The 15,513-nt window shown below is 34.7% G+C and overlaps 1 protein-coding gene across 10 annotated transcripts in view; it reads right to left on the reverse strand.

Moving 5' to 3' along the window:
* LOC120782777 (synapse-associated protein of 47 kDa) overlaps nt 1–15,300 on the reverse strand; it is an 89,635-nt gene extending 74,335 nt beyond the window's left edge. For 3 of the 10 annotated variants that reach the window (XM_040115295.1, XM_040115281.1, XM_040115265.1), the window contains exons 1-3: nt 15,036–15,297; nt 14,767–14,960; nt 13,710–14,644 (exon numbers count right to left, since the gene is read on the reverse strand). In XM_040115295.1, coding sequence (XP_039971229.1) covers nt 13,710–13,930 — 221 coding nt within the window. In that variant the 5' untranslated portion in view covers nt 13,931–14,644; nt 14,767–14,960; nt 15,036–15,297. Of the gene's footprint in view, nt 1–13,709; nt 14,645–14,766; nt 14,961–15,035 lie in introns of all 10 variants that reach the window. The other 7 variants (XM_040115316.1, XM_040115273.1, XM_040115256.1 and 4 more) reach the window with 6 other exon arrangements.
* Nucleotides 15,301–15,513: the final 213 nt, after the last annotated feature.

Here is a 15,513-nt window from a genome sequence, read left to right on the forward strand (position 1 = left end):
GCATAGTATGACTTAGTTCTACTCCACAGTCTATTCTTGCCAAGAGCAGGTATACACTTAACTAAATACGCTTGGTGCTAATGGAGTCCTTGTGCGCCTTATTGTTGTGTCTTTTGACACCTTGACTTTGCTTGGCCGTGGAGGAAATCTCTACGCATTTGCATGCGCATAATTTTCGAGGCTTACTTTAAATCGCAGGAATTCGTGTAACTGTATACAGTATAGCTGTAATTTATACGAAATATATTTTTTGGTTATTTCGTACGAATTATGCTGCGTGATGTGATTGCGAGAAAATTACTTTTAATTTACAAAATTTGCTCTGAATACCTGCGTGTTTATATATTATAGATAACTTTAACTTGACATCTAATTAAAGAGGTCACATCCTAACTAATATCCTATAGAACCTTGGAAAAAATTTGATAAACTGGTTGAGAATTCTCGTCAAGTATAGAGTTCAATGAAAGAAAAGTTTATGAATATATGGTTTCCTAGCCACCAAAGTCTCGATTAGGAAAGCGGAATCAACCTGATGTTTGCTTAAGGCGGACTCAAAGTATACAAGATGTGTTCAGTAAATTTCGGGAATTTTAAAACTTGAAATTTCGCGGGTTTTGTTGAGCTCAATAAATTTAAAATTTGAAATTAAAAATAAATTCTTAATTTATTTATTATTTTGATATATAGTACATACACGTCCTTGAAGTATGCTAAAAATTTCAGCTGTTTTCACTGCTTACTTGGTCTGTAGCACCCATTAATGTTAGCCGTGTTGTTATGCGCTTGGCGATTTTGGGAAAGGAAGGTCCTTCTCTACCTGGTCTTTCCAACAGAGTGGAGGTCTTCCTCTTCATCTGCTTACCTCGGCGCGTATTACGTCGAATACTTTTAGAGCTGGAGTGTTTTCATCCATTCGGACGACATGACCTAGCCAGCGTAGCCGCTGAACTATGTCAATGTCGTCGTATATCTCAAACAGTTGATCATTCCATGGAATGCGGTATTCGCCGTGGCCAATACGCAAAGGACCATAAATCTGCCACATAACCTTTCTCTCGAAAACTCGTAACGTCGACTCATGAAATGTTGTCATCGTCCATGCCTTTACACCATATAGCAGCACGGGAATAGTGAGTGACTTATAGAGTTTGGTCTGTGTCCGTCGAGAGAGGACTTTACTACTCAATTGCTTACTCAGTCCGAAGTACCACCCATTGGTAAGAGTTACTCTCCTCGTTGGATTTCGAGGCTGACACTGTTATTGCTGTTAATACTGGTTCCAAGATGAACGAAATTATCTACAACTTCGAAGTTATGACTGTCAACAGTGACGTGGGAGCCGAGTCACTAGTACGACGACTGTTTGTTTGATGACAGGAGATATTTCGTCTTGCCCTCCTTCACTACCAAACCCATTTGCTGCGCTTTCTTATCCAGCCTGGAGAGAGCAGAAATAATTGCGCGGTTGTTGAGGCCTGTGATATTGATATCATCGGTGTACGACAGCAGCTGTACACTCTTATAGAAGATTGTACCTTCACTATTTAGTACTGCAGCTCGAATTATTTTCTCCAAGATTAGATTAAAGAAGTCACGCGAAAGGGAGTCGCCTTGTCTGAAACCTCGTTTGGTTTCGAACGGCTTTCCGAACCGGATGGAGCTTTTGGTATTGCTCAAAGTCAGTTTACACAGCCGTATTAGTTTTGCGAGAATACCAAATTCAGACATCACGACATGTGTAAAGACAGCTGCTTTTCGTGCTGTCAAATCGACGAAAAGGTGGTGTGTGTCAATCCTCTTTTCACGGGTCTTCTCCAAGATTTGGCGCATGGTGAATATCTAGTAAGTTATTAATTTCCCATGCCTAAAGCCACACTGATAAGGTCCAATGAAAAATTCTTTCATATGAACGACTATTTATATGACATGCTTAACAAAGACAATAAACAATAAAGCTTGACCTAACCTGACCTGGTTTGGACACTCAATAACGGTAGTTTGGTGCAGCAATAAAGCAAAGTTCGTTCCAATATGAATACGTAGACCATCAAACCCAAAACGTTTCTATCATAGGCGATATTTTAAAGATTCTTCGCTCAAGTTATTGTCATTGAATCACGAAGCATCGAACTTTTACGCAGCAATGCAGCTGTATTGCGAAACTATTAAAACACAGAGCAATCACAAATTTATAGACATGCAATGAGGGGGGCCATCAACAGCGCTGCGATGCCACGAATTTGCGGTGAAACGACAAATGGAGACACTTCCGGTGAGGCATTGTTCAGCATGGTGCCAAAAAAAATCAATACCTAAAAGTTGCCAAACAGAAAATGCAAAGCGAAATGCAACTGTCGAAGAGGCGTTGGCATTTTAGCGTTTTTTTCGACGCTACGCAACGGCGCGTTGTCAGTTGAGTGCCAACAAATGCTTAGCTTTTATAGTAAATTAACCACATGCTAGTATGGGCGAAGAAGCTGCACGTCGCACACACACACGCACATGTATGATGTATGCACGTACTCAGCTGTGTGTGCATATGTGTGGCAGAGCGTATGAATGCAATATGTGCAATAACAGCAGTCAATTTATGAGCGCCATATGGAGCGCGAACGGAAATATGTCATTTTTTAATTGGTTTCTGTGGCGCTTGGGGATGGCGCATAACAAAAACAAATGCGTGGTAGCATTATTAGTCACAGCGACATGCTTATAGTGAGCTATAAATATACACTGTTATACATTAGGGGATTATGTACTGAAGCACTGCACTCATTATGGCGGCCACAATCTATATTTACAGATATGTAAAACATAAATATATATGTATATTAGGGCATCTGTTATTTCACAAGCCAAGTTTTTTTTTGCCAATAACACTCTGTTTCAGTTTTATCCATAACAAAATGGTCCAACGTAAATAAGCTCTTCATTTTCAATTTCAAACGTTATTAAATCATTTTTCTTTTCCTACAAATTTAACATTTTTTGATTTTGTACATTAATTTTTTTTTTAACTGCAAGCCTGCGACTTTGAGAACTACATATTCTGATACAAAATTTTCCGCTCTACAAAAGAGGTCTTAATGATTTTTTCCTTAAAACCACTACTTTCAGAGTTATACGCAGTTAAAGTTATACATCGAATGTACTGAGCATTCATACGTGATTTATACATTTTGTGTTGCTCATACGGCATGGTGTACATTCACACAGTGCAATGGTTGGTGAACTATATACATATGTATGTAGGTATAAATTGAACTACGTATAACTTTAAGAGGATGTTTTTATGGAAAATAACTAACCTTTTTTGTAGTGCGGACAATTTTTTATTAAAATAAAATTTTTTCAAAGTTGTGAATTCACTTGTTTAGTGAAAAATATCAAAAAAAAGTCCATAATATATACCTGACATATACATGGGGGGACAAGTGGCATGATTCTGGTTTAAATTGAAAATAAGAAGTTTTATTCGGCAAAAACACCAACTTGGAAAATAACGGACACCATATTTATATGTAACACCCTAATATTTTTATGTATCAAATGTGTTTTTGTTATCTAGCAACACTTTTGTATGCGTGTGTGTCATTTAGTCTGACGCCACACCGACTGAAAGTATGCTTTCAATAAGGAATTAACAGTTACCAATTATATATGTATGTTTGTATAATAATGCAAGTATACTTGTATATAAGCAAGTATGCAGCTATTACATAACATTTAATAAAAATACGTAATTTGTTGCAATTAATTATGCAATTACATTTGTGGTTTTGCAAACGTAGTGTGTGGAGCAAGAGTATTTTCATTTTGTACTTTATATTTTATATTTGTTGTTGTTGTTGTTGATACATGTGGACTATTCAATAGCTTGGTCAATTTAATTAATGTAATTGCACTATGACTTGGCAATGTGATTAAGACAAAATATGTTTTTATTGACACTAATATATAACGGGTTATCCTAGTAGAGGTACTATTTTTAATAGCCCTCTTTTGACAGATCATGTGTGACTCGTCTCAAGCTGTCATGTTATTTTTGTTCATTATTGTTTGACATTTCATCATAGAAAGACTTACAAGATGTGTTCCAAAGTAAACAGGACTTAAAAAAAATCATTTTTTTTATTCAAAATAGTCTCCTTCTGCTTCAATACAGCTTTTTGCACAGTCCAAAAGCATGTCGAACGAGTGTTTTAGCTCGTTGGCCGGTATGGCCGCCAGTATGCCGGTGCAAGCCTTTTGAATGGTCTCTACGTCTGCATATCGCTTTCCTTTCATGGGAAAACGCATTTTTCCGAGAAGGCAGAAGTCGCACGGTACCATATCAGGTGAATACGGGGAGTGGTTAATGGTTAAAATGTGATTTTCGGTCAAATAATCGGTCACAAGATGTCCTTCGAATGTTGGATTCTGCGCAATTTTTGGTCGTCAGTCAATTTGTGCTGAACAAACCGTGCACACATCTTTCGTAAGCCCAAATGTTCGGTCACAATGCAATAAATCGATGTTTTTGGAGATGTTCAATTCCATTTCCATGAAATTCAATGAATTTCAATGATGATTTGGGCTGATTTTTGATGAACTCACGCTCAGTTTCGATGGAATTTCCGGAATATCCCCTCACGACCACTTTGAAAACGTTGAAACCACTCGTGTACTCTGCTACGGAATAGGCAATCATCGCCATAAACTTGTTTCATCAATTGAAGCGTTTTGGTAAAAGTTTTACCAATTTTAAAACCAAATTCAATGTTGGCGCTTTGTTCGAAGCTCATTTTCGCTCCGATAACACAAACATACTGACTGAAGAACTGAAGCCACTAGAGCTGCCCAAGCGACATCGTTTCGCTCTATGTGCTCGTGAAAAGTCCAAAACAGATCCAACGTTTTTGAGCCAAATTTTGTTCAGTGATGAGGACCATTTCTGGCTCAATGGATATGTAAACAAGCAAAATTGCCGCATTTGTGACGAAGAGCAACCTGAAGAGATTCAAGAGCTGTATTTCATCCAAAAAAACAACGGTTTGATGTGATTTGTGGGCCGGTGGAATCATTGGACCATCATTCTTCAAAAATGACGCTTGTGAGAACGTAAACGTCAATGGCGACCGTTATCGCGCCATGAAAACAGACTATTTCTATACCTGAAATTGAAGATCTCGCGATCTCGGCGACATTTGGTTTCAACAAGTCGGCACCACTTCCCACACATCGCATCAATTAATGGATTTATTGTTCTCTCTCAATAAATCGGTGAGCAGACTATGTCACGTTTTGGGCCGATCGATTGGTCAGCAGATCGTGTGATATTACATTGTTAGACTTTTTCCTGTGGGTATATGTAAAGTCTGAAGTCTATGCGGACAAGCCAGCTTCGATTCAGACCTATAAGCAAAACATCACTTATGTCATTCGCCAGTTACCAGTCGAAATGCTCGAACGAGCCATTGAAAATTGTACTCAACGTATGGACCATCTGAGACGTAGCCGTGGCCAACATTTGAAAGAGTTAATCTTCAAGAAATATACGTCAAAGTATGTTCTTTCGAATGAATAAAAATATTTCCCATAAAGTTTGAAGTTTCTGTGTTTGTGCGCGTAAAAAAGTAGGTGACCTCGAAATGGATTATCTTTTATATGTAATATTACTACTTGTAATTTAAGAACAGAGTTTGTTCTGAAGAAAAATCTCCTTACCAGCATAAATACACAATAAAAGAGAGAGGTAGGAGAGATAGCAGTGTCGAACATATGAAGCAAAAATCGTAAAAAATTACGGTAATATGATTTCTGTGTTGCTGCAGGTGATGACACGCAATGATTGTGATTGACTTTGAAAAGGGATCGCAGGAACTGCAAATTATGCAAAGAGAGAAATGTCAACTTGCGATAAGCAAATGCAAAATTCCAAGAGTTGATGATTTTGTGCGTTTGAAAAAAGTCATTTAAAAGTATTGAATTTGTATTATGGCTTTAGAAGCTATAACTTTGATGAAAACTGCAAATATACTTTTTAAAAAGCACTAGATGCGGAATTCTTTGTAAAAAATTTAAATTCACTGAATGCAATATGCTGGAACAGAGCAGAAAGAGACAAGTGACACCTGTATAACAAATTAAAGTAACAGGCAGCAAAAGCCGATGGTTTAATGAAGAAAACATATTCAAATATTTTTTATGGAAACCAATGAAGGTATTATACCTCAATTTGTTTTGAAAGTCTCTACTTTTTTTGGAAAAGAATAAAAATTTAAGTCTTTAAAATTTTTCAAAACAGAAATCTTTGCCGGATAAAAAATTCGGGTCCGTTCCGGTTACTTAGACCCGACTGTCGTGGGTACGGGTTGATATACAGGTTATAGATATGGTATAATTCTAGGTAGTGGTTATCCGGTTCTTTAAGTATCACAGGTAGTATTGTTCAAAGAAATTTTTCTTTGAGTACTTTATACACTGACTTATCGAAGTACAGTTGTGCACATTATAAAATGAATTTTTTGATTTAAAGCATTTTAGCACATATACTATTAGTATGTAGGTAAAGTATGTATGTATGTAGGTCTTTAAACAATAGCATTGTACTAATTCGCCATTAACTTGAGTTGAAAAGTAAGAACAACGCAAATATTGACGACGGTGAAAGCGACAACTTTTAGAAGGAAGTGAAAAGCAAGGCGCCGCAAGGGGCTTGTGGTAGTGCGAGGCGTTGCCAAAGCCAGAAAAGTGGGACAGAACAATGCACTAGAAATGCACGGCAAGCCTTCATATCGAGTCCTTGACGGCCCAAAACAAATGGCATTCACACATTTGTGGCGGAAAAACAGGAAAAAATAGGCAAAAGCAAAACTTAAAAAAAGCAAAAAAAAAAAAAAATTGCAAAAAACACCAGAGCACAGTGCTGCAAAGGATAATTTCGGTTACGTTTGTGGCGTGTAGCCGCACGAAGTCCGATATACATACACACATATGCACAATATACATAAATGCATGTGCAAGCGTTTGCCACGGAATAGAAGGTCGCGTGCAAAAAGTGCAAGTCGTTAAGAATACATTATACGAGCAGCATATGTAGTATAGGGAGGGGGGGAAATAATTTCGTCTTAAAAGTGTTTTTTCCGCACTAAAGAGTTCAATGAAAGCACTCTTATTTTCATGACTGTGCTATTTTTAGCTGCGTGAGGTAGTAGGTCATTTATGGTAGGTCGTAGGGGCCGCAAGAAAGCTACAAATTCAAAATATATATAAAAATTTGACAAGTTACGAGGCTAAATTACATAAACGTTGCATGCTTTTGGGCGTTTTGTTCATTAATTAATTCTAATTTTTTTAATTTATGTGAAAGCAGTAAATTGAATAAATGAGCATTTTTGCATTTAATGCTTATTGTTACATACTTTAAGGCGTGCCCTTCTCAGTAGCAGAGAAAGCACATATTTAACCTAATTAAAATAATTTTTTTGCACTTTTAGGCTGATTATAATTAACAAAAAAATAAAAATAACTATTAAAATTAGTAATAATAATAATAAAAAAAATGTTTTGCTTTTTAATTTGTTTTTAATACAAAATTATGGAAATTAGTAATAATAATTAAAATACTTTTTTATTTTTTTTAATTAAAATTTATATTTTATACTTAACTGTACTATACTGTTAAAAACAATAAAAAAATTAAAATAATTATTGAAATTAGTAATAATAATTAAAATAGCTTTTTTTTAATAAAAATATGGAAATTAGTAATTATGAAGTGAAATAAATTTTAATTAAAAAAATTAAAAAGTATTTTAATAAATTTTAATTAAAAAAAGTATTTTAATAAATTTTAATTAAAAAAATTAAAAAAGGTATTTTTAATAAATTTTAGTTTTAAAAAGTTAAAAGCAGTATCTTAATTATTATTATAATTTTTGTAATTTTTTTAATAAATATATTTTAATTATTATTACTAATTTCAAGGTAATTATTTTAATTTTTTTATTGTTCTTTAACAGCCTAAAAGTATAAGCATACAAATTATTAAAACAAAACGAGAAATAATACAATGAAAAATTTTTGAAGCATACCTTTTGGCAGCATAAAATTATTGTAGCATACCTTTAGGCAGCAAAAAATGTTCACAATATTTTATGAAAACATTTAATATCATATTTTTTTGTAATTTCTTTCGAATTTTACTTATTTCAGCATAAAAATATGCTCAATTGCAGTTACGAAAAGGAATTTAGCGAAAAAGAATCGAATTAAACGAGTAAGCGAGCAAAAAAAAATAACGGAAAAAGTTTACGAAACAAATCACATGTGCTAGTTGTGCAGACAACAATTGAGTCAAGTGCAGAGTAAAAATGAGAGCACTTACACGTTAGAGAAAGATGGAGAGCAAGCAAGCGAGAGAGCGTGAGAGTGTGAAAATGTGTAAGCACGAAATAGTGAATTGAAAACAGCGCCTAAAACTAGACTGCACGGTTTGCAGCCTACAACTCGAGTATATCGATCGAAAAACGACACAAATGCGAAGTAAGAAGAAACATATATAAAAAGAAAGAAAATAAAAGAAAAGAAAAGAAGAAAAATCAAAGTGAGAGCACAAAAATGAGCACGAACGCAAAGGAGAGAGTGCATTTTCACTAATTTTTGCAACTCGTACTATTTTTATATATAAAAATTGAGCAAAATATGCTGTCATAGCAACGTTACAACGTGAAGACAGCGAAATGAATGGAGAGTTAGTTGCATTACTTGTAGAAACTGGCATGTAGCACTAAGACTACCGATATAATATCAAAAAAATTTAAAAATTATTACTTTTTATTATTTTCCTAAAAAGCTAAGACACACACACATACAATAGCACCCCACTGGGTGCCAACAACCCCTAAACAAGCCAGCAGCAGCGCCACTTTCCAACGCCTTACACACTCTAATGCTGCCGCCACAAATGTAGGATGAATGTATAAGCACGCTGCAGGCGCTACTCGACATCAAGTAGTAACGGCTGAGTAGATGCTTCACATTTGCGGTTTCTTCGGGGTTATGGCAGTGTGGAAATGCAAAGTAATGGTGGAAATGGATGGAGGATGCTACAAGCCAAAGGCGCTTGAGCGATAGAGAGGCAGTGAGAGCGTGACTTTAAACAAGACCACCGCAGCCACTTTGACGGCAAAGCGTCTGTTCAGTCACGCTGTTTCAATACCACTTTGTTCGGGGCGCTGAAAACTATGCTAATGCATATATGAATATATATAAGTCTACACATATATACGATATATTTATGCAATGCATACTGACTTAAGTAGAACAAACGAGCGAAAAAAACAGTAAAAATGAAATGAGAAGAAAAGCAAAGAAAAAATTACGCAAAAGCTATGACTCAACAAAATTGAATGCCTTTGCACGTCGTGCTGGCATGAATATTGTATGCGAGCGCATGGAACGCGAAATGTACTCAGCAACATAGCTAGCCACGCTTATAGCCATACACCGTTGACAGACACGCTCCGTAAGTGCGTGCATATTTGCCCTTTTTCCATTATTTTGCGAGCGCGTGGGTGGACGCTTGAGGCCTGTGACATTTGAAATGCTTTGTAGCGGGCGGTGAACATGTACGCGTTTGTTCGATAATAAAAAGGAAAAAATAATGTGAAACAAACAACAAATAAATAAAAAAGATACTGAGTTGGTACAAAATGTCTAGTAGGAGGATTAAAGATATAAAGCAGTCAATAAAAGTGAAGTTGATAAGGGATAGTGGTGCTATTTGCACACAGGGAAGACTGAAAAAATTTAGTAGAAGAAAAAAAAAATAGAATTCTATTCAATAGAAATTAATAGAGATATTCATTTCATGATATTTCATGAAAAATTAAATGATTGGAGATTGTAGCGTTGCCATTTGAAGATATATCTTGACATAAAACTGTTTTCCATCCAAGAATTTTATTTTTCATCGAACAGTTTGTATGGCAGCTATATGCTATAGTAGGCCGATTTGAAAAATTTGTTCGGAGATAGTAGCGTTGCCTTGGACAACATATTGTGCCAAATTTCGTGCAGATCCATTATTAAATAAAAAAGTTTTTCATACAAGTACTTGATTTTGAGCGATCAGCTTGTCATGACATGGCGTATGAGTAACCTGCTTGTGTTATATGTGAGAGGGATCAGTATAGGAAAGTATGCCATGGACCCTTTAAGTTTGAAGAGTTTGTTTGGAAATAGTAGCGTTGCCCTGGACAATAAGGACATGATTTTGATGTCAGCTTGTCATGACATGGCGTATGAGTAACCTGCTTGTGTTATATGTGAGAGGGATCAGTATAGGAAAATATGCCACAAACACTTTGAGTTTGAATAATTTGTTAGGAGATAGTAGCGTTGCCTTGGACAATATTCTAAGCCAAATTTCATGAAGATATTTTGTCAATTAGAAAAGTTCAGGCTATAAAAACATTTCGATTATTTTATGAAGTCACGATGTACATAGCTATCAAATATCAAAAGACAAGAAAGGACAAGCATGTAAAAGAAGGTAGTGTGACGATAAAATAAACATTCGCGAAGTGAGTTTAACACACACACACACACCTGTATTGACAGCGCACGTGTTTGCCGTCGATATATAACACCAATAATTACAGAACGCACATAATTTGCAGGAATTCAAGGTAAAAGGCAGGCCAAATTTATTGCCGCAGCAGTTGAGCTGGTAACTTGACAACCCGTGAAAGCAAAGCAAGCTGGTTAGGGCTTGTAAGCACTACAAACATACATATCTGCGTATATACATATGTATTTGTGAGTGTGTGTATGGCATTATCACTTCATAATAATAGACGGCATAGTATTAAACGTAGAATATTGCTAGCAATTAAATATTGATTACAGTCAATAAAGTGATAAGTGTGCTATGCGAGATGCGCTGTGCTATTGTTGTGGTTGTGAGCTACTAATATAATGTCAATAAGATAACTGGTAGTCCAAAACCAAACACCGAAAGAGCAGTTAAGTCAATAAGTGCGTGAAGTGGTGTGGGCGTTCGAAACGTTGGACCCATTTGCGCCACAATAATCAGTAAATTATTTGCATAGTAAGGAAGTGGCGTAAAGCGTGTGCAAATAAAGACATATAAATCACTTATAAATGCTGCCTTGGGAAATGTTTGCTTATACATACATGTACATGCTTAATGCTTCTGTGGGTAGTTGTGTATGTATATTTTAATGTGAATGAAATGTGACAGAAGTAAAATGCTTAATATTTTCTTTCATTTTACTAATTAACTACTCTTTAACAGCATTTTGTTTCATGTATAAATATTACTCTATAAAAATGAACACAGTTAAATTACTTTTCGCATGATCTAAATGTTACTTAAATCAATTGTGATTTTACTTTTACTTTTTTATATTTAAAAATATTAAAAAAAAAATTAATTATTTTTCAATAACTCAAAATATTTTGTCAAATATTTAAATTCAATTTTAAATACAAACCCAAACACAAAGGGGCTGTGGCAAATTTTTCCCCATAATGAACACTCCCGCATATAACACAAACAGGTTACTCATACGCCGTGTCATACAAGCTGATCGATCAAAATCAAGTCCTTGTATGGAAAACCTTTTTATTTAACGATGGATCTGCACGAAATTTGGCATAAATACTTTTCAAAGCCAGCAGTACAATCTCTGAACAAATTCTTCAAATCGAACTACTATAGCATATAGCTGCCATACAAACTGAATATTCAAAATCAAGTTCTTGTGGGGAAAACTTTTTTATTTCAGAATCTATCTGCACGAAACTCGGCACCAATTATTATTCAAGGCAAAGGTACAATATCTGCATAAATTATTCAAATCGGACTACTATAGCATATAGCTACCATACAAACTGGCTGCTCTGCCACTCACTACTTCATTATTTTTTATAGAAAAACTAGACCAACCAAAGAATAAATATTATATTTAAATCAACTTAAGTGTGTAAATTGTGCCAAATGTCAAAAATAATAGCTCATTATTTACACCATTAAAAAAATCGTATATACATATGTACAAATAAAAAATACTCCAATTATATACGCCAACACATAACAATTCTCGGTGAGGCAAAATAATTTTTATGAAAAAACAATAGGTAAGGTCATTTTAACACGCTATGCTTGCATAAAAGAAGTTAGCATGATAAATTTGTAGTTGCATAAATGAATATACATGCAAATATAAAAAATAAACGCTAAAAATACGAATTAAGTCTGAGAATGGCAAGTTCAAATAGCCGTGAAGAACACGAAAATGCAAAAACATATTGCAAGAAATGGCAATAAATAAAAACAATAACAAAAAATTAATATAAAGTTCTTAAGGGATCTAAATCAAAGCTGTAAATAGCTGAACTTGCTATAGGTGAAAGTATTTGCCGGTCGCTTGGAAACCAGTTTGGTTGCATATTTACATATTTGGTATTCAGTCAGCAACACAAAGTCATGCAAGAGCATGCAATATTTATAAATACCGTGGTGTATAATAGAGAAATGTCAAAAGCTCTTGTATACACTTGCCTCATAATCAGATAAGTATATTAAAAATGTTTTGCTTGAAAATGAGATATGAATAATTATGAAAGTGAAAAATAATAACAATAATTTTCGGGTTCCACATTTTTTAATGATAATCATTTAAAAGAAGTAATTGAGCGCACTGCCACAAAATGAAACAAAGCTAAAAATTGGTTTAACGGCTTCACTGAGCAAAAATGTCAGCTGACAATTTACTTTTACGATTATGTCCGCGCATTATTGTCCTTTTTCATTACTTTAATCTGTTATTTGCTGATAAGCATAATGTGTCGCACAAACCATTTCTACCGAAAGTTGTAAAGTTAAAAATGGAACAAAATTTTTCATTTTAATTTTCGCTGTTACGTACTTTCAACTTGATAACAGTTAAAAGGGCATGTCGGATGGAGGTCATATGTGAGTATCTACTCATTTGCACTCCACTTTTTACGCATTACTCTCACCGTTGTAGCGTTTATAATGGGTAACTCTGCAGATTTTGGGTTTGGCAGCTGCAAAAATGCTTAAGTGAGTGCCGCGTTAGTCACGAGGTTGGAAAGATAATTAATTTTTCTTTACTCTAACTGAAAAATTATATATTTTTTGATTATATAACAAATATGGACTGTGTAATAACTTGCTATTGAAGTAACTGCATAGTTGCAAGGTTATGTATTTTTCGGGAGTAATACATTTTTCAATGGCACAAGTGTTACAACAAAGTTATGTAGGTCAAATTAGTGTTAGCGTAATTTGGAATTACTTTCGTTATAAGCACATTCAAATTTTTTAAATGTCATCAAATTGTAAACAGATCAGCATTTTAAATTCGTTTAAACCGATTTGCACTATTCATACATCACCTGCAAATTAATTAATTTACAAACACGGGTTAAGTACTTTTATCTGCCATTTTATAAATTTAAAAATATATGTAAATTTTGCTTTAGTATCACATTTACTTGAAAAAAAATTTTTAATTCATTTTTAGTATCATTCCAAGAATTAAGTATTGTACAATTAATCAATGACCCACAAACACAAACAAGTTCACAGTTAAAAGGAAATATAAACTTTTAGCTGCAATTTGGCGTTTGCGTTTTTTCTTCTTTTTATTCTTTTTCTTTAAAGTACTTACCTTTTAGCGCCCTCTTCACCTTCAACAGGCTGCTCCCCACTGACGCCAGCCGCATTCGCTGCTTGTTCGGCGCCTGCAGCTGGTGTTGGTGCTGCTGTAGCAGCGGATACTTCCGGAGCGGCAACAGCATCTTGGGTAGGTGCAGGCACATCTTCGTCGGCTTGACCGCCCTTGACGGCGCCCACCAATGAAGTAAATTGATTTGTTAGGCCAGAGAACATTTTCGACCACTAACTGGTTTCTTGCTTTCTACAAATTCTTCTTCACGCAAAATATATTTGCCAACAATGCACTTGCTGGCACTTTTCTATATCAATTGATACGTGTGTATTGGTGGGAGTGTTTCGACTCCAAGTAACTTTATATGTATGTAGTGCAAGAGTAGACTTGTAGACGTCGTACCGATTATGGTCTTAAGGTAGTAACTAGTGCGTGGAAGAGCAGAATAACGAGCACACTGCAAGACAAGACTATAGTGCCGCTGTGCTTGTTGGTTTGTTAGTGGGTGGCGAGTTTTAAATGCGCGTCACAACGTTTTTGTGGAATGTACAATAGATATGCCCCGAATAAGAAAACGGGGGTTGTTTGTTCGCGTGGAGAAAAAGTTCCCACGAATCTCTCACGTTTTCACGAGTTCTTTAAACACGAACACTGAGTTATACGATTGCTACGGCTGTTGACTGCTTTGCAGATTATTTTTGCTTTTTTTCAATTTTTTTTTTACTTTTTTTGGCCAATATAAACTTTTCAATGTTAAGATATTTTGTATTTAATTTTATTAAAACACTTTAGTTTCAAAATTTTTGCTTACTTTTTTTTTACGGAAAACGGGAGCAAGGTAAAATTAGCATTTATTTGACCGTGTGCTTTTTGTCAATGACCAATTGTAAATCAATAAATTTCGAATTTTTGGATATGCGAATATGTTGGATTTTCTGTAATGAAATATGTACGTAAAATATTATATATATGTTACACTTGAAAACTCGCGATTATTATTTAATATGTGTCAATGAAGACTCATTATTACAAAATTGCACACTTTAATCGATATTACATGCAAGTACGTTGGAGGTACGCGCACTATAGTATATAGGATTGCTGAACTGTAATGTTAGCTATGCTTTTGGCCAATGCTTTACAATGCTGACTTATGGCTCAATATGGAGCTTTTTTTTAAGAAAATAGCTGACTTTGGAGACTGTTCAATTATTGCTTCCAACTTCGGCGAAGGTCCTCTGAAAACTGTCACTGCAAAGGCATTACAATTGATAGAAAGCATTAATTCGTTATACTCAGTTTCGCTGCAAAGAAAATTTCACTTACATTGGAATGTATGCGCATCAATTCATGCAGAACGATAACGTCTGTAAATGGGAATCTGTTCTTGCTCTTGCTACCACTTTGATATGGTTGGGTGGTAGAAAATGGATCTTTGTACGTGTACTTTGTGCTGGAATTTCGTTTGAGTTTTGACGTTTTCTAAAACACACTCACTGTCTAGCTGCGTTTCAATGTAAAGTATCGTACTATTTTAATCTTTTAATATGAAAAATAATACTAACTTTTATAGATGCATATATATTTGCACAATTGGTTTGTTAACTTTTGTTTCAATTCTAAATTCTTATGTTATCATTTTTGTTATTTTTTTGTGCCTATTTACAGTGTTGCATTGGCTTTTTTTTAATTTTGAGAAAAGTAATATCGGGATCGATTAATTTACGTAAAAAGATATCGATTTAAAAAAGAAATGATCAAAATTATAATAAATAAATTGCTTTATTTGCAATTGGAGATTTCG

Source organism: Bactrocera tryoni, chromosome 1 (assembly GCF_016617805.1).
Source record: "Bactrocera tryoni isolate S06 chromosome 1, CSIRO_BtryS06_freeze2, whole genome shotgun sequence".
Taxonomy (NCBI): domain Eukaryota; kingdom Metazoa; phylum Arthropoda; class Insecta; order Diptera; family Tephritidae; genus Bactrocera; species Bactrocera tryoni.